The 21,944-nt window shown below is 50.2% G+C and overlaps 1 protein-coding gene across 1 annotated transcript in view; it reads left to right on the top strand.

Moving 5' to 3' along the window:
• The first annotated feature begins 353 nt into the window (after window positions 1–353).
• The window catches only part of SLC12A8 (solute carrier family 12 member 8), a 179,112-nt gene continuing 157,521 nt past the window's right edge, over window positions 354–21,944 (top strand). Inside the window, exon 1 of the mRNA XM_062181070.1 lies at window positions 354–404. Coding sequence (XP_062037054.1) covers window positions 354–404 — 51 coding nt within the window. The remainder of the gene's footprint in view (window positions 405–21,944) is intronic.

Raw genomic sequence — 21,944 nt, 5'->3', positions numbered from 1 at the left:
AGTGTCAGCTGTGTCCCCACCGCGGAGTCGCTGGTCGGTGGCCCTGAGCCCAGCTCTTCTCTGACCTCGGGGCGGAGAGGAAGAACTGGGGCAGCTGTGGCTTTAGGACGGCAGAGCCTGGGCGCAGGGGGGCTGTGCGTGGGCTCTGCTGGGTACCAAAAAGGGGCTAAGAAGGGGTTTCCAGGTGAGGGGGGACCAAGTTCCGCCTTGCTCCCAGGCCTTGCCTAACAGAGGGGAAGGACGGGCAACAGCGGGAAGCCGGGAGGAGAGGAAAGGAGCCGCCTGACCGTGGATGGTCTTTCCCTTCCAGACGGGGTCCCACCCGGAGCCCCAGGACCTCTGCTTCCGCGAGCATGGCCCAGAGGTCGCAGGTGCAGGAGCTCTTCCACGAGGCAGCCCAGCAGGTAGGCCAGGAGGGCACAGGGTCTGTGATGGAGCCAGGGGTCACCCCAGCAGAACAGAGGTGCTCCAGTGCACGATTGTAAATGCTCTTATCTCAGAGGTTTATTCTAGTTCAATTCAGGAAATGTTATAGCAGTTCTACCATCGGCATCCAGAAAGCCTCTGGCGTTTCTTGTGGTGGGTTCTGAATCCTGAGCCCCACCCTGTGGTGGAGGTCTTCTCTGGACAGAGCGAGCTCTCAGAGAATAGGAATTCTTTGACATTTTGAAGCAAACCAGTGTAGAAGGGAACTTTCTTTCATCTGACTGAATTAGATGAATTTCTGGATTCCTTGAGGTGTGCTGGGTTTTTGCTTTTGTTTTTCTCTTTCTACTCCTTGTTCATTACTTATAGTAAACATTCAGCCTGGATATATGGAATTGAAGTGATCCTCCCCAGAAATAGAAGGATTCCTTAAGAAGTAACAAATAGATGCCAGACTGGCATCTGATCCAGCTCCCTGTCAATGCCCCTAGGAGAGCAATCAGAAGGTAGCCCAAGAGCTTGGGCCCCTGCACCCACGTGGGACACTCAGATGAAGTTCCTGGCTCCTGGCTGTTGTGGCCATTTGGGGAGTTAACCTATGGGTGGAAGATCTTTCTCTGTTTCTCTGTGTATCTGTCTCTCTAACTTTGCCTTTCAAATAAATAAATCTTTTAAAAAATAAAAAACACACTTAGGTGTTTATAGGAAGCTACTTGTATCCAGTGCTTTATTTTATTTATTTATTTATTTTTTTATTTTTGACAGGCAGGGTGGACAGTGAGAGAGAGAGACAGAGAGAAAGGTCTTCCTTTTTGCCGTTAGTTCACCCTCCAATGGCCGCTGCGGCCGGCATGCTGCGGCCGGCGCACCGCGCTGATCCGAAGCCAGGAGCCAGGTGCTTCTCCTGGTCTCCCATGGGGTGCAGGGCCCAAGCACTTGGGCCATCCTCCACTGCACTCCCGGGCCACAGCAGAGAGCTGGACTGGAAGAGGGGCAACCAGGACAGGATCCGGCACCCCGACCGGGACTAGAACCCGGTGTGCCGGCGCTGCAAGGCGGAGGATTAGCCTGTTGAGCCATGGCGCCAGTCCAGTGCTTTATCACATATGAAGTTTTCACTGCCCTTTGGATTTCCCTCATGCTTTTTTTTTTTTTTTTAAGTGTTTATTTATTTATTTGAAAGGCAGAGTTACAGAGAGAGAGAGACAGACAGAGACGGAGACAGAGACAGAGAAATCTTCCATCCACTGGTTGATTCCCCACATGGCCTCAATGTCTGGAGCTGGGCTGATTTGAAGCCAGAAGCCAGAGCTTCCTCTGGGTCTCCCATGTGAGTGGCAGGTTCCAAGCACTTGGGCCATCTTCTGCTGCTTTCCCAGGAGCACCATCAGGGAGCTGGATTGGAAGTGTAGCAGCCCAGACTTGAACTGGCGCCCTTTGTGATGCCAGTGCCACAGGCTGCAGCCTTACTCCCTATGCCACAGTGCCAGATCCTCTCTCCTGCTTTATGGAGAAGAGGCAGGAGGGTTTCCCAGCAGTGAAACAGGGGGAAGAGGAGAGAGGACCAATTCAAGGCTTCATGCAATAGCAAGAGAACAGGATCCACAAGTATCCCAAACTAAAGGGCAGAGGATATTGTTGAAGATGGGTCTTGGAGGGTGTGGGAGGAGCTGGATGGGCTAGTTACCTCGTTTATGTGCACTGTACGTGGAAGATGCAGCATGCTGGCAGGTGGAAGTGCTCACAAGAAGAAGTGCTCCTCCCCCACCCTCCCCGCACCACACATAGGCAGGCCTGGGAGCAGTGTTCCTGCACCCTCGGTAGTTAGCTCCTCATACCCAGCCCTGGAAGCATTCCAGCTGCTTCCAAATGAACACCTGGAAACTCAGAATAGCTCTTCCAAGATACTTCCGAACTGTTGCCCAGAGCTGTTCACTCCTGGCTGAAGAGGCCTGGGGCCATGATTCTGAGGGACTTGGAGAGCTGTCTGGGATCTCATATCCAGTTTAGCAAGTCTCTCCCGTACTCCCCAGCTGTGTCAGACTTTATCTAAGTGTGTATGCTCTCAACATGTATTTGTGGGTTACTTCTTCAATAGTGGCTATGTATTTAGCATGAGAAGGAAACCCAGATGCAAAATGTGAGACCTCAGGAATTCCCAAAGGAAAAATAATATGAAGGAACCTCAAAAAGTTCATGGAAACTGGAACTGAAAGATAAAAATATAGGCCGGCGCTGCGGCTCACTAGGCTAATCCTCCGCCTGCAGCACTGGCACCCCAGGTTCTAGTCTTGGTTGGGACGCTGGATTCTGTCCTGGTTGCTCCTCTTCCAGGCCAGCTCTCTGCTGTGGCCCAGGAAGGCAGTGGAGGATGGCCCAGGTCCTTGGGCCCTGTACCCCATGGGAGACCAGGAGGAAGCACCTGGCTCCTGGCTCCGGATCGGCGCAAAGCAACAGCCATAGCAGCCATTTGAGGGGTGAACCAATGGAAAAAGGAAGACCTTTCTCTCTGTTTCGCTCTCTCTCACTGTCTAACTCTGCCTGTCAAAGAAAAAAAAGAAAGAAAGAAAGATAAAAATATAAACTTAAGTTCTCAACAACTCCATAAGTTAAAGGCACTTTCGTAAGTGATGCTACCAGCCATCCCTAAAAAACAGAGGGTCCTGGGATTTTAAACCACATATATAGTCTTTTTTTTATATATATATTATAAAATGAAGAAAAGTGGGTGCCCTCAAATGATTTTTTTTAAGATTAGGAAACAAATAGAGACCACAAGGAGCCAAATCAGGATTGTAGGGTAGATGCCCATGATTTCCCATTGAAAGTCACACATTTGCTCTTAGCAGATACAGGACTGGGCAGGAACATGGTTGCTGTGGAGAAAGACTCTCTGATGAAGCTTTCCTGTGGGTTTGTCTGCTAAGGCTCTGGCTCACTTGCCCAAAACACTCTCATCGGTGTCTTAATAAACAGATGTCATTGTTCTTTCACCCTCCAAAAAGTCAACAAGGAAAATACCTTGAGCCTCCCCCCACCCCCACCCCCAATAATTTGACCTTTGCTTGTGACGAGGCCTCTTCCACCTCTTGGTAGCCATTGCTTTGTTCATGCTCTGTCTTCAGGATCGTCCTGGTAGGGTCATGCTTCATCTGTTACAAATTTTAGGAGAAACACTTCAGGATCTTGATCTCACCTGTTTAAAATTTCCACTGAAAGCTCTGCAGCTAATCTGGGCACAACAGCTTTGACACCCATCAAAGGAAAAGTTTGTTCCGCTTGAATTTTTCTGTAAGAATTGTGTAAGTTGAGCCACTTGAGATATCTTTGGTTTTGGCTGTTGTTTCTCCTCTTAATCATTGGTCTCTTTCAGTTAGGGCATGAAAATGTTAATCTTTTCGTCATGTATTGGTGTGAATGATCCGCTGCTGTGTGCTTCATCTTCAGTGTCCATCTGTAACCTGCTGAATTCCTTGGGGCATTGCTCCTGTAACCAGGGGTGGGCAACATCTGGCCCAGGGGCCATATTTGGTCCAGCCTTGCCAAGACAACTGTAGGTGGGACTTGATATTCAATAAATCTGTGGCAGGTGAATTTTTTTATTATTATTTTTTTATTTTTGACAGGCAGAGTGGACAGTGAGAGGGAGAGACAGAGAGAAAGGTCTCCCTTTTCCGTTGGTTCACCCCCCAATGGCCGCTGCGGCCGGCGCACCACGCTGATCCAAAGCTAGGAGTCAGGTGCTTCCTCCTGGTCTCCCATGCGGGTGCAGGGCCCAAGGACCTAGGCCATCCTCCACTGCACTCCTGGGCCACAGCAGAGAGCTGGTCTGGAAGAGGGGCAGCCGGGACACAATCTGGTGCCCCGACCGGGACTAGAACCCCGTGTGCCAGCACCACAGGTGGAGGATTAGGCTATTGAGTTGCGACGCCGGCCGGCAGGTGAATTTTTAAATTGATCATTTTTATGGCCTGCAAATGATGTTAGAAATATTCAAATTATCCTTGGTAGAAAAAAAGGTCCTCACCCTTGTGATAAATTGTAAAGCATTGGTGATCTCACCATTCTTTGCCATAATTTGATGTTTGCTCTTGCTTCAATTCTAGCAGAATTTGTGTTGCCCTAATAGGGGTGCCTTTCAAACTGGTGTCATATCTTAGTGCCCCAAACTAAATCCTGTTCAGACATGTCACACTAGGACAAGTTCATTGTGGTGCAAAAATTTTGAAATCCATGGATAGGTTTCTTTTTTTTAATATATAGATTTATTCATTTATTTATTTGAAAGGCAGAGTTACACAGAGAAAGAAGGAGAGGCAGAGAGAGAGGTCTTCCATCCACTGGTTCACTCCCCAATTGGCTACAACAGCCAGAGCTGTGCCAATCTGAAGCCAGGAGCCAGGAGCCAGGAGCCAGGAGCTTCTTCTGGGTCTCTCAAGTGGGTGCAGGGTCCCAAGGACTTGGGCCATCTTCTACTGCTATCCCAGGCCATAGCAGAGAGCTGGATCAGAAGTGGAGTAGCCGGGCTTTGAACTGGCGCCCAAATGGGATGCTGGCTTTGCAGGTGGCTACTCGCTACACCACAGCGCTGGCCCTGGATAGGTTTTTATCATACATATTTTCCACGAACTGTTTGACAACCCCTTGTAAGACATTCTGTGAACTGAGAAGAATCTGCTGAGACTTAGCTCTGCCCCTGCCCCCTGTGCAAAACCTCCACTGGCCCCCCATGTTCACTGCCCAGTGTTCAAGCTCCTCGGGCCAGGCCTTGCAGTCTGGCCCAGCCTGAGTTGTGAGTCTGGTTTCCCATCTGCTCCTGCTCATGCCCCACTCTCTGGCCAAGCCCCTCCACCTGCTGTGCTCAACTTTCTCCTGCTCTGGCCTCTACACATACTTCTCACTCACTGATTTCTCCCCGAAACTCTCCCAGTATCCAAGGCAGCGCCGGGCCTTTTAATGGACAATAAATATTGGCTGAGTAACCAAATAAGCCCACTGTGAGTTAAGTTGTCTTCAGTGCCCTACGAAGAGTGTATTTTTAAAATAAAAAGGCCTCTGTGTCACATCTTTTCTCAATATCTGAACACTGAGGGACTGGACAAAGCTCAAACTACGGCCTTTGGGGTTCACTCTTTGGACACATTTGAAATCCATTGCTTTTTCTTTTCTTTTTAAAGATTTATTTATTTTTTATTTATTTGAAAGAGTGACAGATGGAGAGAGAGATCTTCCATCTGCTGGTTCACTCTCCAAATGGCTACAACAGCTAGCCTGGGCCAGGTGGTAGGCAGGAGCATGCAGCTCCATCCAGGTCTCCCACGTGAGTGGCAGGGGCCCAAGCACTTGGGCCATCTTCCACTGCTTTCCCAGGTGCATTAGCAGGGAGCTGGATTGGAAGTGGAGCAGCTGGGACTCGAGCCATATGGGATGCCAGCCTTGTGTTGCAGGTGGTGGCTTACCTCACCACTCTGCAACTATTTCTTGACTGGATTATCCGTGCCTCCTAACCTTTTCCCCTACATTGCTATTTTTTTCCCCCAGTGCTACTAAAGTAGAAAATGTCATTCTGTGCACTGAACTCCCCTGCTCAAAGCTCTTCTGTGGCATCTCCCTGTCTTCAGATTCCAGCTCAAAGTCCATATCTTGGCCCCGAGAACTCTGATCTGAGCTACCTCCCCTGCTCCCCGCACTGTTGTCCTTAGCATGTGGCATCAAAACGAGTTGTTTTGTTCCCCTCTCCTGTGAACCCTTGATGTCCGGGGGCGTGTCTTATTCAAATATTTTGTATCCCTGCTGTCTGGCACAGCATTTGGTATACAGAACATGGTCATTCACAGCTGGTGTTATTGAAACCAACTCACAGGGCTGGGGTTTAGGGGAGGCACCATTTGCATTAGCTCTTTAAGAATTGATGGGAGTGAAGCACACAGTGCTCCTGGGCAGCACGTCCAGGTGGGAAGGTAAGAACTAGTCATTGCTGTCAAGGAGTGGTGGGCATGGGCACTTCATCCATGCTTTCCCTCCCTTGATTTTCATAGCATTGTGAGGTAGATACAATTTTAGAGTTTTTTTTTTTTTAAGATTTATTTATTTGAAAAGCAGAGTTACAGAGAGGCAGAGGCAGAGGCAGAGAGAGAGAGAGAGAAAGAGAGAGGTCTTCCATCCACCAGTTCACTTCCCAGATGGCCACAACAGGCAGAGCTGCACTGATCTGAAGCCAGGAGCCAGGAGCTTCTTCCGGGTCTCCCACGTGGGTGCAGGGGCCCAAGCACTTGGGCCATCTTCTCTGCCATTCCCAGGCCATAGCAGAGAGCTGGATCAGAAGAGGAGCAGCCAGGACTCGAACCAGCGCCCATAAGGGATGCCGGCACTATAGGTGGTGGCTTTACCTGCTACACCACAGTGCCAGCCCCTAGTTTTTATCTATTTATTTGAAAGACAGGGAGAGAAGGAGAGAGAGAGAGACAGACAGAAATCTCCCATCCACAGGTTAACTTCCTAAATGCCCACAACAAACAGGGCTGGACCAGTCTGAAGCCAGGAGCCAGAACTCAATGCAGGTCTCCCAAGTAGGTAGCAGGGACCCAAGTACTTGAGCCATCACCTGCTGCCTCCCAGGGTGGGCATTAGCAGGAAGCTGGCATCAGACGCGGAGCTGGGACTGGGACTCAGGTACTCTGATTTGGGAAGTGGGTGTCTCAGGTGGCGGATTAACCACTGTGCCTACCCTGGTTTGACCATGTAGGTTTGATAGAGGACGGACCAGAGCACTGTGAGGCATGTGTGTTGGATGCCCAGGCCCAAGCTTTACCACTTGCTGCTGTTTGCCTCCTGCTCCAGTGGCATAAGCAAAGCCACCCAGATGGTGGTCAGGGTTGGGGGGCCTCTGTGAAGGGACAGAGAATGGCAAGGTAGGGGGTGGCTGATGCATTTGAAGCCGATCTCTGGGAGTGGCTGCTCTCAAAGAGTTTCCTTTGAGCCTTTTTCTCTCCCTTTAGCCTTGGGGGTTGGGACTTCTGTAGGAACTTTGTAGCCTGCAGAACTTGAGATGAAGCCAGCAGTGCCTGGTGGGAAGACAGGCTGTTGTCACGGCAAACCCTTCAGTCCTGACCTGCTCTTCACTGTGACTTGAAAACTGCTCACAGGACATCTGGCCAAAGTGGAGAAGCTTGTGAGTTAGGTGAGAAGTGGCCGAATGCATTCTTCACTTGATTCTAAACATTTTAGGACCAGAAGGGGCAGCGCATGCTCTCTCTCTCTGTGTCTCCTGTATGGGTTGGTCAGTAACAAATGGACTTACTGAGACCAGAGGGTGAATGGTGTGGTGGTACCTGGGTTAATGTGCAACCTGGGTTCAAATGCTGGCTCTAACACTTGTGATCTTGGGGAAACCTCCATTTCCTCACCCATGAGGTGGCTACCATCATTAAACCTACCCTAGAGAATTGTGAAGACTCAAAGAGGTGGCTCATATAAATGTTAGTATGGTACTCGTTTCATTGTAAGCACTTGGTGAGTTTGGCCAATAATCAGATCTAGGAGGGGAGCAGGTGTCTGGGGCCTGGGTTAGTGGAGCAGTGCTTGGAAGGATCACTCAGCAGATAAACCTGTGACTCAGCAAAGCCAAGTCAGGCTGAAGCCCCAAAGCAGAGTCTCAACCGGAACACTCCCAGCAGCCAACACCCGGAGGTGGCAGTGGAGGAGGCGGGGCTTGCAGGTGTCTGTCAGAGTGAGGCCGGCTCTGAACCTGCCCCTCTCTTCCCTGTCCAGTGGCCCAGCCCTGCATGCCTATCTGCTCTTTCCCTCCCCTGCCCTCTCCTCCCTGGCTTGCTCCCTTGCTTATACTCCTCCTCAGTGGCTTACCCAAGTCTGGGTCCCCGGTCAAGTTTGGGAGCAATGGTGCGAGGGAGCTGAGCATTGGCAAGGGAGGCAGATAGAACCAAAGGCATCGAGACAGATGAGGGGTCCTCAGAGGCCCTTTGGCCCATCCGCTTGACAGGAAACAAGCCGAGAGATGTAGAATGACTTGCTAAAGACACATGCAGTGAGTGGCGGAGCTAGGCTGGGACCCAGGCTCCTGCCCTCGGGTACAGCTCTAGGGTCACCTTAACACATGCAAGCCTTCGGGGGTAACCTCATGCTGGGTGTTGGTGCCAGACTGTATTGCTCAAGCTTTGCTTTTGTTGTCTGAGTCCGCATTAGGCACTGTACAGTTTAGGGCTGACTTGTGTTTTCTCTATGCATTTTCCAGGACTGTTTTAGCATCTTTAAAAAGCCAATATGCAAAGTGAGCCTTGGCTGCCAAACACTAGGCAATAGCACACTGCTTTATTAGGATGTGAAGAAATGAATGTAACTGAGGAGAAAGGAAAAGGGAAACCTAATATGGTCTTGCCGTCTTGTACAGCTGACCTCAGGGCTCAGATGCTTGGGTAGAAGGACAGAGCTCACATGTGGGGTTCCTGGACCCCTAGCCCTTCACCTTCCCAGGTTTCGTAGGGCATGGAGCTTGTACAGTTTGGGGGACTCTCTTTAGTAAAAAGGCTGTGCATGGCCAACACCAAGTTAGGTATCATTTATGGAGGGGATTCAATGCAAGTGAAGGCTCTGGTGATGCACCTGTTAGCTTCAGCAGGAAGCCCCCGCTGGCAAATGGATGGGACTGACTTCTGGAAGCAGCAGAGAGAAGAGGCTTAGGTCCTGGAGCCTGTGGGAGGGAACAGGCAACAGCCATTGTTCTGGGGTTGAGGGCTTTCCCAGGCATTTCGTGTGGAAACCGACACCAATTCCTTCTCCTTCTCGCTCCTTCCCCACCCCGTTCTGTTTTGCAACTCTGGTTGCTACTTTGCTCCCAGTTGACAAATAGGCCCCAAATGCTGCATATTTGTAAAAAGTAGAAGGGAGACATTTTATTTTCTTTATAAGATTTCTTTGAAAGGCAGAATGATAGAGAGGTAGAGAGAGAGAGAGAGAGAGAGAAAGAGAGAGATCTTCCATCTGCTGGTTCACTCCCCAAATGGCTGCAATGGCCAGGGCTGGGCCAGGCCAAAACCAGGAGCCAAAAACTCCATCTGGATCTCCCACATGGGTGCAGGAGTCCAAACACGTGAGCCATCATCTGCTGCTTTCTTGGGTACATTAGCAGGGAGCTGGAGCGGAAGTGGAGCAGCTGGGACTCCAACTGTTGCTCTGATATGGGATGCTGACACTGCAGGCGGCACTAACTGCAGCACAACCCCGTCCCAGGAGACGTTTTGTGGATGCAGGTGCGTAGAAACTGGAGTGAGCATGTTTCTCAGGGAAGTGACCCAGCAGGGTTCTGTGTCTCACTGGCGCCTGCAGGCTTTTGGTTTGTGGAGGTGCCTGGCCACGCGGAGTAATCGCGGAGTAATCAGTGCTGCCCAGAGCAGGTTTTTGTTATTCACAGTTCCTAAGAGAAGCGGACAACTGCCCCGCACAGGGCCCAGGGGAAGCACCAGGGGTCGGGTGCTAACGGCAGGAGGCAGACAGAAAGCTGAGGCAGAGCCTTCACTGGGGTTGCCGTGGGAGGGGAAGGCAGGGCTGAGCAGCCAGCTTGGGGCTGGTGGGCTCGGCACCACAGGGGTGGGGGCTGGGTGCCTGGTGCTGGGCCCTGGCATGAGTAGGTCAGAGGACATGCTGGCCTGGTGGCTGAGAGTTGGATAAGGAGACAGTTGGAGGTGTAGACCTAGAATTGGTTGGCCTGCGTGTGAAGGGTGTGTTCCTGCGTGAACCCTTTGCACTGACTGAGAACTGGCTGTCCCGGGGAAGGTCAGTCTTTCCCGGCTGGCAAGGTTTTGAGTTTCCATAACATTGTACGATACAGAAATTTTTTAAAAAGTTTTATTTTATTTATTTGAAAGGCAGAGTTGCAGAGAGGTAGAGACAGAGAGAAAGATCTTCCATCTGCTGGTTCACTCCCCAAATGGTTGAAACAGCCAGAGCTGAGCCGATCTGAGGCCAGGAACCAGGACCTTCTTCTGGGTCTCCCACATGGGTGCAGGGGCCCAAGGACTTGGGCCATCTTCTACTGCTCTCCCAGGCCATAGCAGAGCTGGATCAGAAGTGGAGCAGCCAGGACTCAAACCAGTGCCCATATGGGATGCCGGCACTGCAGGCCAGGGCATTAACCCACTGTGCCACAATGCCGACCACAAGATACAGAAATTTTTTAAAAAACATGATTAATACATTCTGTCAGGGAGTAAATGGGCAGACTAGGTGACTTCTAAACTTCTTACTGCCTTAGGATACATTGTATCCATGTCCAGATGTTGAGAAAAATACTGCCTTTGCCATCATTACCAGATTGGGATTTGCAAGAATCCCACCTAGATGCTGTGTTGACAGACAGTGAGGTACTATTTTTGTAAGGTGCCACCAGGGGTGCTTAGACTCCAGTCAGACCTCACCCACCACCCCTGCTTCCTGTAGGGCTAGATGGCTGAGAAATATTAGCTACTCTCCCATTCATTTTGTACTTCCTCTGACCAAAACATATGTCTTCAGGATTATAGTTTAAGCACTAATTATTGTATGCTTAGAACAGTATCAATTACTTGTAGTAAAATTTAAAGAAAAACACACACCTCGGCATAATCCATTCCAATATCTCTTTCTGCTCTTCAATCACAATGGTATAATTTAATGTAGTCTTTAAAATTAATTATATTTTCTTCCTGCGTCTTAATTCCCTAATCTGGTGGCTCTGGTGGTGGTGCTGAGCTGAGGCTAGCGGGTGGCAGAAGTCTGCCCGTGGCAGCTCTGGGCGTCTCTGCCAGCTAAGGTTGCAGGTCGGTGCCTCTCAGGCCCTATGTGCAGTCCTGCATTCTTCTTGAAGTGTGTGAGTGTTTTCTTCCACTCACTCACAGGCGGAAGGAAGGAGAAAAACAGGGCGGGATGAAGACCATTTGCTTGTGCAGAAATTCTGTATTTTTTTCCTGATGTGCAAGTACCCTGTAGGGCGTGCCCATGGCTGCTGTCCCCTGGTCACTTCCACTACATGTTCAGCAATTGCCTTGTAGCAGTGCTGGCCTAGCAACCCTCACCAAGCCAAAAATAGTTAGCTCCTTGCCCTAGCGTGGACCCCAGTGCTCACAGAATTTGATTGAAAAGAAAATAGAAAGCCATGACTCATTTTGAGTCACTTTCCTTTTTTACTTTATTTATTTATTTAGTTAGTTAGTTATCAGTACAAAGCAAAAGCAAACGGTACATTTTTTAAGATGATACACAAATTTTGGGGCAAGCATTAATAATACAAAAGACTTCACTGTCTTTAAAAAATTATTTGAAAGGGGCCGGCGCCATGGCTCAACAGGCTAATCCTCCGCCTTGCGGCGCCGGCACAGCGGGTTCTAGTCCCGGTTGGGGCGCCGGATTCTGTCCCGGTTGCCCCTCTTCCAGGCCAGCTCTCTGCTGTGGCCTGGGAGTGCAGAGGAGGATGGCCCAAGTGCTTGGGCCCTGCACCCCATGGGAGACCAGGAGAAGCACCTGGCTCCTGGCTTCGGATCAGCGCGGTGTGCCGGCCGCAGCGTGCCGGCCGCTGCGGCCATTGGAGGGTGAAAAAACGGCAAAAAGGAAGACCTTTCTCTCTGTCTCTCTCTCTCACTGTCCACTCTGCCTGTCAAAAAAAAAAAAAAAAAAACTTATTTGAAAGGCAGAATGACAGAAACGGGAGGGGGAGGGAAGGGGGAGGGGAGGGGAGGGGAGGGGAGGGGAGGGGGAGGGGGATCTTTCATTTGCTGGTTCACTCCTCAAATGCCTGCAATTGGAGACTGGAACTCCATCTGAGTCTCCTACAGGGGTGGCAGGGACTCAAGTTCTTGGGCCATCAGCTGTTGCCTCCCAGGTGCATTCGCTGGCAGATGGATTGGAGGCAGAGGCAGGACTTGACCCCAGACGCTCTGGTAAGATTTGCAGTCATCCCAAGTAGTGGCTTAACCCACTGTGCCACAAGGCCTGCCCCTACCCCATCTTTATTTTTTTTTTTAAGATTTTTTTTTTTTTTAATTTGAAAGGCAGAGTTGAGAGAGAGAGACAAAGAGAGAGGTCTTCGTCTTCTGGTTCACTCCCCAAATGGCCACAACAGCTGGGGCTGGGCCAGTCTAAAGCCAGGAGCTTCTTCCAGGTCTCCCATGTGGGTGCAGGGGCCCAAGCACTTGGGCCATCCTCTGCTGCTTTCCCAGGTGCATTAGCAGAGAGCTGGATTGGAAGTAGAGCAACCAGGACTCAAACTGACACTCGTATGGGATGCCGGGTCGCTGGTGGAGGCTTAGCCTGCTATGCCACGACACCAGCCCCCCATCTTTAAATATGCTATTCATTCAGAACATTTGGAATATGATTCAAATCACAGGAGTCTTTGGTGAATTTGTCTACTGAATAAAATGACACACAGCTATAACCAGGGTTACTGATGTTAGGTCAGCAAAAAAACCCATTGCATTTTACAAATATTTCTAATAGTGCGTAGTTTTTCTTTAAATAAAAAGTTGGCATTTTTATTATAAAAGTACTACATGTTTGCAGTAGAAAGGAGTTTAACATGGGGCTGGCACTGTGGCGCAGTGGGTTAAAGCCCTGGCGTGCAATTCCGGCATCCCATATGGGCACCGGTTCTAGTCCTGGCTGCTCTTCTTCCGATCCAGCTCTCTGCTAAGGCCTGGGAAAGCAATAGAAGATGGCCCAAGTGCTTGGGCCCCTGCACCCACATGGGAGACCTGGAAGAAGCTCCTGGCTCCTGGATTTGGATCAGTGCAGCTCTGGCTGTTGTGGCCATCTGGGGAGTAAACCAGCTAATGGAAGATCTCTCTCTCTCTCTCTCTCTCTCTCTCTCTCTCTCTCTGCCTCTCCTTCTCTCTCTGTAACTCTGACTTTCAAATAAACAAATAAATATTTTTTAAGAGGTTATTTATTTTTTGAGAGTCAGAGTTACAGACAGAGAGAGGGAAGACAGAGAGAGGTCTTCCATCTGCTGGTTCACATCCCAGATGGCCACAAGGACCAGAGCTGGGCTGATCCAAAGCCAGGAGCCAGGAGCTTCTTTGGGTATCCCTTGCAGGTGCAGGGGCCCAGGGACTTGGGACATCTTCTACTGATTTCCCAGGTCATACAATAGAGCTGGATCAGAAGAGGAGCATCCAGGAATGGAACTGGGATAAGACATCCAAGTTCTGCTGCCTGAAGCTCTCTATTTCTTTGAATTTTCTTCAATTCTGATTTTTTAAAAAAGATTTTATTTATTTATTTGAAAGAATTAGAGAAAGAGGAAGAGATTTACTGATTTATTTCCTAAATGGCAGCAAAGGCCAGGGCTGGGCCAGGCTGAAGCCAGAAACCTAGAGCTTATTCCAGGTCTCCCACATGGGTGGGACTAGGGCCATCTGCTGCTGCTTTTCCCACTGCAGTTAGCAGTGGAGCAGTCAGGACCTGAACCACTGTAGCCCTCTATGCCAGAACGCCGGGCCCTCCATTCTGATTCTTATGCAGCTACTGCTGTTTCTTGGGTCCCATGTCATCCTGTTTTGGGTGATTATCTTATCTTTTGGGTGACAGGAATTTTTTTTCATACATAGATCAGTGGTAGTGAATTACCCCTTCCTTTTTCTAACTATAGAACTGTGGGAGGCTGGATTTTTCTCATGTACTTCAGAAAACAACATTTGTAGCAGATTGAATGCATAAGTAGATTTGAGAATCCTGTGATCTTCTCTTAGGCCAGACATTAAAAATATTTGCAAAATGTATACCAAGGTCTTTCATTTTACAAATAGACAATAAAACTGTGTTGCTTATTTTGAGAAGAAATGGTTTTATTTATTTTTTTTAATGGGTGCCTCAATACTTAAAATCCCTCCCTTGCAGAGTCTGGTGTGGTAACTGTGGGTAGGCAGCAGCCACCTACACAGGAGCTCTTTGGGTTCTCAGTAATTTTTAAGAATGCGAAAGAGTCCTGAAACCAGGCAGTTTGAGAGTGGCTGCTGTAGGGATTCATTGTTCATTGTACCTGTCTCACAGTTTATTTAGTTACTGTTATACCACTTAATGTAAAATGTAGGAACTCGGCCATCATACTGGCCCACTTACCACCTCCCTGCGTCTTTTATGCTGCTGGGTCACGTGCACCCCTCCGTGCCTGAAAAAGCTTTAGAGATGGGATAACATCTCGCTCAGGAGTGCCCCAGGCCTGCTCTTGATGGTGCTGGCTCTGCGCTCAGAGCCTGCGGCTGCCTCGGCCACTCTCGCCTTTCTCTGCCCCTGCAAGCCCATCTGCAGGCCCCTCCAAATATCTGCTCTGCCGGGGTGCTGATTTCCCCTTCTAGTTACAATCACAGTTCCAGGCCTACAAACACACAGCTTTCCTGTCATCTCCAGTGATTTGGAAGGTAGGAAAATACTTTACCATCCTAAAACAGATGTCCAACGCTACTTTCTAAAGTACATTTTGGGGACTGGCCCTATGGCGTAGTGGTTGAAGCCGCCACCTGCTGTGCCAGCATCCCATATGGGTGCCAGTTCGTGTCCTGGCTGCTCCTCTTCCGATCCAGCTCTCTGCTCCGGCCTGGGAAAGCAGTAGAAGAAGGCCCAAGTCAGGAAGCTCCTGGCTTCTGGCTTCGGATCAGCGCAGCTCCGGCCTTTGAGGCCAATTGGGGAGTGAAGCAGTGGATGGAAGACCTCTATCTCTCCCTCTCTCTCTGCCTCTCCTTCTCTTTCTGTGACTCTGACTTTCAAATAAATAAATAAATAAATCTTGAAAAAAAAAGCACATTTCACTCATTCATTCACTCCTTCATTCCTTGCTTCCTCCCACTGACTCACATTTAGTAAGAATGAACGAGCGAGTTTTTACATGTTTGGGCTTCTTTTATGAAATCACTTTTATTGATGTTACTATTTATTTGTTTTTCTAACATTTGTTTTAAAATACATATAACATGAATCTTACCATTTTAACTATTTTTAAAAAGATTTATTTATTTATTTGAAAGTTAGAGTTGCACAGAGAGAGAAGTAGAGGCAGAAAGAGAAAGAGAGAGAGAGAGAGAGAGAGAGAGAGAGAGAAAGGTCTTCCACACCCTGGTTCACTCCTCAAGTGGCCGCAATGGCCGGAGCTGCATCAATCTGAAGCCAGGAGCCAGGAGCTTCTTCCAGGTCTCCCACATGGGTGCAGGGGCCCAGGCCATGGACCATCCTCTACTGCTTTCCCAGGCCATAGCAGAGGGCTAGATCAGAAGTGGAGCAGTGCCCATATGGATGCCCATATCAGATATGGGCACTGTAGTAGGTGGTGACTTCACCCATTACAACACAGTGTCAGCTCCCATGTTAACCATTTTTAAGTTCACAGTTCAATGGTGTTAATTACAATGGTAAAAATGTCATACTCTCAGTAAAGTGGCAGCAGTATGCTCTGCACTCAGATTTGTTGCTTGTGAGCACTTTGCCCTTGGCTTTGCCGTTAGATCACAGGTGCTATATGTATTTTTTCTCTAAATCGATTGAAATTGTCACTTGCAGACATTGTGTCCTTTCATCCAAAGCACCACAAAGTCTTCAGTGTGAATTTCCTAGGGGCAAAACCCTTCCTTTTCTGACCCCAGCATATGTATTAAGATTGGAACACTTACTACAGATAAATCTTATTGTCTAACCCACAGCCTCACCTCCAGATTTTGCCAGTTATCCCACTAACATTCCTGTTTTCTTACTGCTGGTGTAAGCTCAGGTCTGGGATAATGCACTGCATTTATGGTCATGTATCCTTAGTGTCCCTTAATCTTGAACGGCTCCTTGGCTTTGTTGTGCCTTTCGTGACCTTGATGGGTTTTGAAGAACTGGGCCAGGTATTTGTGGAATGTTCCTAACTTTGAGGCGTGACCTTTCGTGATGAGATTGGGGTTTTGTGATTTCAGTGGGGATGCCCTGGAAGTGATGCTGTGACTTCTCAAGGGGGCACGTGATGTCCCCTGGTCTCCGTTGGAGACTTTAGCTTTGCTTACTTATTCAGGGTGCTGTCCACTCAGTCCATCCACTCCAAGGCTGCTGACTTTCACTTTACAGTTAATAAGTGATGTGTTGGGGGCACTTTGACGCTGTGGAAGCAGTCCTTCCTCATCAGGCTTTCACCCCGGCCGTAGCACTGTCGGTCATTCTTGGGAGAGTCAGTTACACTGTGATGGCTGTGAAGGGCTACTGTCTTCTTCTCTTCTCTCTCTCTCTCTCATATTTATTTAAATCATTCGAAAGGCAGAGTTACAGAGATTGAGAGGGAGAGACAGAGATCTTCCATCCACTGAGTCAGTCTCAAAATGGCTGCAACAGCCAGGGCTGGACAAGGTGGAAGACAGGAGGCTGGAACTTCATCCAGGTTCCCCGCATGGGTGACAGAGGCCCAAGTACTTGGGCCGCCTTCTGCTGCTTTCCCAGACACGTTGGCTGGAAGCTTCCACATTGGAAGTGGAGCAGCCAGGACTGAGGGACTGGCACTCATATGGGATGCTGGTTTCACAAGTACTGCTTAAGCCACTGTGCCACACCAGCAGCCCCAGATGGCGACGTCTGACATCTTAGCTCCTTCTCGCTTTCCACTGTAAGGAAGGACTTTCCTTTTTTGCTCATGTCTTAATTAATTAATTTTTTATATCTTTATGAACTCAGGTTCTCATTCCCTTCTGTGGATGTTCTATTGCTATTGCTATTGATGTTGGTGATTCAGTTGTGCCAGACCATGTTTTGTTTGTTTGTTTTTGCACTTCCTTTCTTTCCAGTGCAAGATATCCCAGGCTTATTTTTCACTTTCTCTGCTCCAGCCCTGAAGCTTGACTTCTTCAAGGAGCCTGGTGGTATTTAGAAACCAAGATTGGGGTGCTCCGTGTGTTCCCTGCTGTAGACTGTGCAAGTGGAGAGAGAAGGCATATAAATATAAGCAGAAGTACGCACAGTCTACACGTGCACATCTATCTACCCATTGCTCTCTCTGGACTCTCATTAACAGCCTGAAATTCAGACTGGCATCTCCAATTCCATTCATCACTGCAGGGTTCATTCCATTCTTTCCTGTTTCCTTAGGGAAGGCCCTTCTCCAACGGGAGACTCTTGACTCCCATTCCGCATGTTCAGTTACTTGCTCAATCCTGTAATTCACAGATTCAGAATTGGTAACACATACCCCTATAAAAAAAAAAAAACACAAAACCCAAGCTTTGATCTAGAATATATACGAATGTATTGTTAAAAAAATTTTGACTTTGGACTGAGAGCACATAGTCAAGAATTTTTTAAAATTTTGTTTGAAATATGATTTGGTTCATTTGTATTTTTTTTAAAAAAACATTTTATTTATTTATTAGAGAGGCAGAGCCACATACAGAGAAAGGGAGAGACTGAGAGAGGTCCTCCATCTGCCAGTCCATTTCCCAAATGGCTACAATAGCTGTAGCTGGGCTGATCTGAAGCCTCCTCTGGGTCCCCTACGTGGGTACAGGGGCCCAAGCACCCAGGCCATCTTTCACCACTCTCCCAGACCACCAGCAGGGAGCCAGATTGGAAGTGAAGCAGCCAGGACCTGAACTGGGGCCTACAAGGGATGCCAGCACCGCAGGCGGAGACCCAACCCACCATGCCACAGTGCTGGCCCCTTCTTTTAAAACATTTTAAAAAGTGTTTATTTTTTATTTATCTCAGAGGCAGAGGGAGGAAGAGGGAGAGACAGAGATCTCCCATCCAGTTGTTCACTCCCCAGTTGCCTACAACAGCCAGAGCAGCCAGGCTGAAGCCGGAAACCCAGAACTCAGTCTGGGTCTCCCATGTGGGTGGTAGGGACAATTACTTGAGCTGTCACCTGCTGCCTCCCAGGGTACACAGTAACTGGAAGCTGGAATCAGGAGTGGAGTCTGTACTTGAAGCCAGGCACTCGGAGTGGGAGATGGGTGTCGCAGACTGTGTCATGACCACTGCACCAAACACCTGCCCCTTCTCTTTGCATTCTATTTCACTTCTCATCCTTGTTGATTTGATGGGATTCTGTTTTATTTTGAGCGTGTCAGATAACATGGTTACATGAATCTATACTGTGTGAAAGGGTAGACTCATTGCATCAGAATTCTGAATGGATGTAACTTTGGCAAATCTGCCGTAGGCCCTAGAAGAAGAAATCTTTCTCTGTTGACTTTTTACTGATCTGCCTGTCATTTGGGGTTGGGTGTGAGGCTCCATGTTGTTCCCTCTTGTGTGACATCCAGGTGGACTTCCTAGCAGCAGCCTGAGCCCTGCAGGACAGGCTCTGCCTTTTCTGCCAGGGAGGTTGGGGAGGGCTGGGAGGCTCTTGTTGAGGGGGCCGTGGACTTGCTGCTGCAAGGTTTTGTCACTTGTGGGACGGCATCAGGTGTCCACAGTGCATGAGCCTATGAGCTCTGAGGGCTGGGAGTGCGCAGAAGTGGCTGCTCTGGGGGAGCGCTCAGGGTTTTCACATCAGCACTGTGTTTACATAGCAGCACGGGCTCTTGGAGAGTCATGGCCTTGGACAAATATGGAGCGCACGGGCCTGGGGAACACAGAGCAGGCATCAGGGGCTCCTGGGTGTAGATGCCAGCTTCCAGGCTAGTCCTGTGGCAGAAGAGATCAACACTGCCACAGACACCTCACATTTCTAGAAAGGACCAGTACTGGCCGGTATTGAATCAGGATCGACCCAGGGTGCTGCCAACATCCTAGCCTAAGAAGCAGACCTTGTCCCCCGGGGAGAGCTGGGCAGACGGGATGGTACGTGTAGCCTCCTGTCACAGTGCAGAAGGGCCTGGCGCCTAGTGCTGTGGCTGGCTGGAGTTAGAGTGGCGGCTGTCAGGGCTGGACTGTAGGCCAAGGTTCCACCTGCACACGAGGGCGGGTGGCTGGGGAGAGTGTGCAGGTGCTAAGATCTCTTTCTTGGTCTTCCTTTTAGCTTCTTTGAAAAAAATCCTCACCCACATTTTTTTAAAAAGACTTATTTTATTTATTTGAAAGGCAGAGTTAGAGAGAAGGAGAGAGAGAGAGAGAGAGAGAGAGAGAGAGAGAGAGAGAGAGAATGTTTTCATCTGCCAGTTCACTTCCCAGATGGCCAAAATGGTTAGGTCTGGGTCAAGCAGGAGCTAGGAGCTTCATCTAGGTCTCCCACGTGGGTGCAGCGGCCCAAGTACTTGGGCCGTCCTCCGCTGCAGGGAGGTGGATTGGAAGTGCAGCAGCTGGGACTCATATGGGATGCGGCATTGCAGGCAGAGGCTTAACCCACTACGCCACCACACCGGCCCTCTCATCCACATTTAAAATCATGTTGAGTTTCACGCTGACACAAAGCTGTCACAATTACTGTTGCATGTAAAGGTTGTGAAATTGCCGCAATGCAGGCATGGAGCGCTCTTCATTTTGTGCAGGTGCCACAGGTGGCCTCAGGTTCACTGCTCAACCTGTGTCCTGTTCAGAGGCAAGGGAAAGGCAGAGAAATCGTCACCTGCCCACAGCTCCGCGGCCAGCAGCAGGCTCGGCACGTTCTCCCGTTCTCCGGTGCTGAGTGCACGATGAGCTAATTAGCTTTCTGAAAGCAGACTGCTGGTTCTCTGCTGTGCAGCACGGCCCAGGCAGATGCGTCTCCGCATGTGTACTTGGCCTGAGGGGGAGGGGGCAGCCCCATCTGGCTCTGACGCACCCCTGACCTGAGTGGGTGGAGGCAGAGCTTCTGGGCTGCTCTCCTGTGCTCCAACTGTGGAGGAGAGACAGGCGGCAGCAGCAGCTCCCATTCACAGGCGCTGCTGAATGCCCCCAAGGGCCTCCCTGGGGCCCAAGGCTCCTGGGCATCAGCTCCCAGCATTGCCCCTGGCAGGAAGTGTCTCACTTCACTCAGCCCGCTTCCTAGGTGCAGGCTGCACCCAGGTGTAATTCCCCTGTCTTTCTGCCTCCGAGCCAGAAACACACCGGGCAGGCCTGGTTTTCCCAGTGCAGGGTGCAGGCCGCTGGGCACAGAGGATCAAGGGCCTGGCTTCCTGTCCCACGCTGGCAGTGAGCAGCCTGAGGATGTGAGCACCTGGCCAGGCCCCAAGTTGCTCCAGTGCTCCAGGAAGGGAGGACTTTAGCCTGGGGTGGGTTTTTGGTGTCCTTAGAGGCCGATTTGTTTCTCACTGCTTTTTTTTTTTTTTTTTTTTTTTTAAATCTTCCTCAGCCTCCATCTCTGCTGTGCAGGAGCCCCCGGCCTTGGCCTCACCCCCACCCCACTGCTACCTCCTTTGCCCCTAGCCTGAGGCATCTTTGTACAGAACATTGAGTAGGATTCTTGTTAGCTTGGAATTGTTCACCAGGGCCCAAATCTGAGGACGAGGAGGTTTTTTTGTTTTTGTTTTTGTTTTTGACAGGCAGAGTGGATAGTGAGAGAGAGAGACAGAGAGAAAGGTCTTCCTTTTTGCCGTTGGCTCACCCTCCAATGGCCGCTGCGGCCGGCGCATCTCACTGATCCGAAGCCAGGAGCCAGGTGCTTCTCCTGGTCTCCCACGCAGGTAGGTGCAGGGCCCAAGCACTTGGGCCATCCTCCACTGCACTCCTGGGCCACAGCAGAGAGCTGGCCTGGAAGAGGGGCAACCGGGACAGAATCCGGCGCCCCAACCAGGACTAGAACCCCGTGTGCCGGCGCCGCAAGGCGGAGGATTAGCCTGTTAAGCCACAGTGCCGGCAACAAGGAGGTTTAAAGAGGCTACCAATCTCCCCTGGGGCTTAACAAGAGTGCCCAGAACTGTCCACCAACATCCAGCCTTGGCCGCTGCTCCACTCCGCTCCCCTTGGCAAGAGAAATGAGTGTGTAATGGCCCGGATGCGAGGGCTGTCACCGGGCTTTGTGGGAGAGTGAATTTGAGATGAGGGAGATTTCCTCGCCTTGCCATCAAGGAAGAGGGCCCAGGAAAGGCATTTACACAGTGTGTGTGTGTGTGTGTGGGGGAGGTCGGTGAGCTGACCTGTTGCCCTCTTATTGGGCCCCACCCCCAGCCTACCTGAACAGGAGCTGGGTGTGGGGTGGCCAGTGTCCTGCAGGTAGCGGCTGTGCCCGGGCCTGGTTGGTGCTGTCCCGCCAGCACTCTCCTTACCGGCGGGAGGCAGGAGCCCAAATACGAAGGGCTCCACGGAAGTGGTGAGGCCAGATGGGGGGACTGAACGAGGAGGCCAGGGACAGCCACCTGCGGCTCTGTGTGGCTGCCTAGCAGGCAGAGGCTCGATTCCGGAAGGCTCGGGGGCGCTGTGTCTGTGGCCTGCTTGGCCTCTCATTCTGGGGGTCAACATCTCAGCACAAACTTTTCTTCCACCTCTGGGGGCTTCTGTGACCTTTCCCCTGGGGTCAGACCCAGGCTCTTCCTGCGCAGTCTCTGACATAGGCGTGGGAAGACGAGGTGATTTCCTGTGTCACACACACACACACCCCACCCTGCCATCCTGGAAGAAGCTACCGAACCTACGTCCTCCCTGTTCTGCTGCCACCCTCAGGA

The sequence above is a fragment of the Lepus europaeus genome, chromosome 2 (assembly GCF_033115175.1).
Source record: "Lepus europaeus isolate LE1 chromosome 2, mLepTim1.pri, whole genome shotgun sequence".
Lineage (NCBI taxonomy): Eukaryota > Metazoa > Chordata > Mammalia > Lagomorpha > Leporidae > Lepus > Lepus europaeus.
Note: the sequence above shows the minus strand (reverse complement) of the source record. Positions and strands in the feature narration are given on the sequence as shown.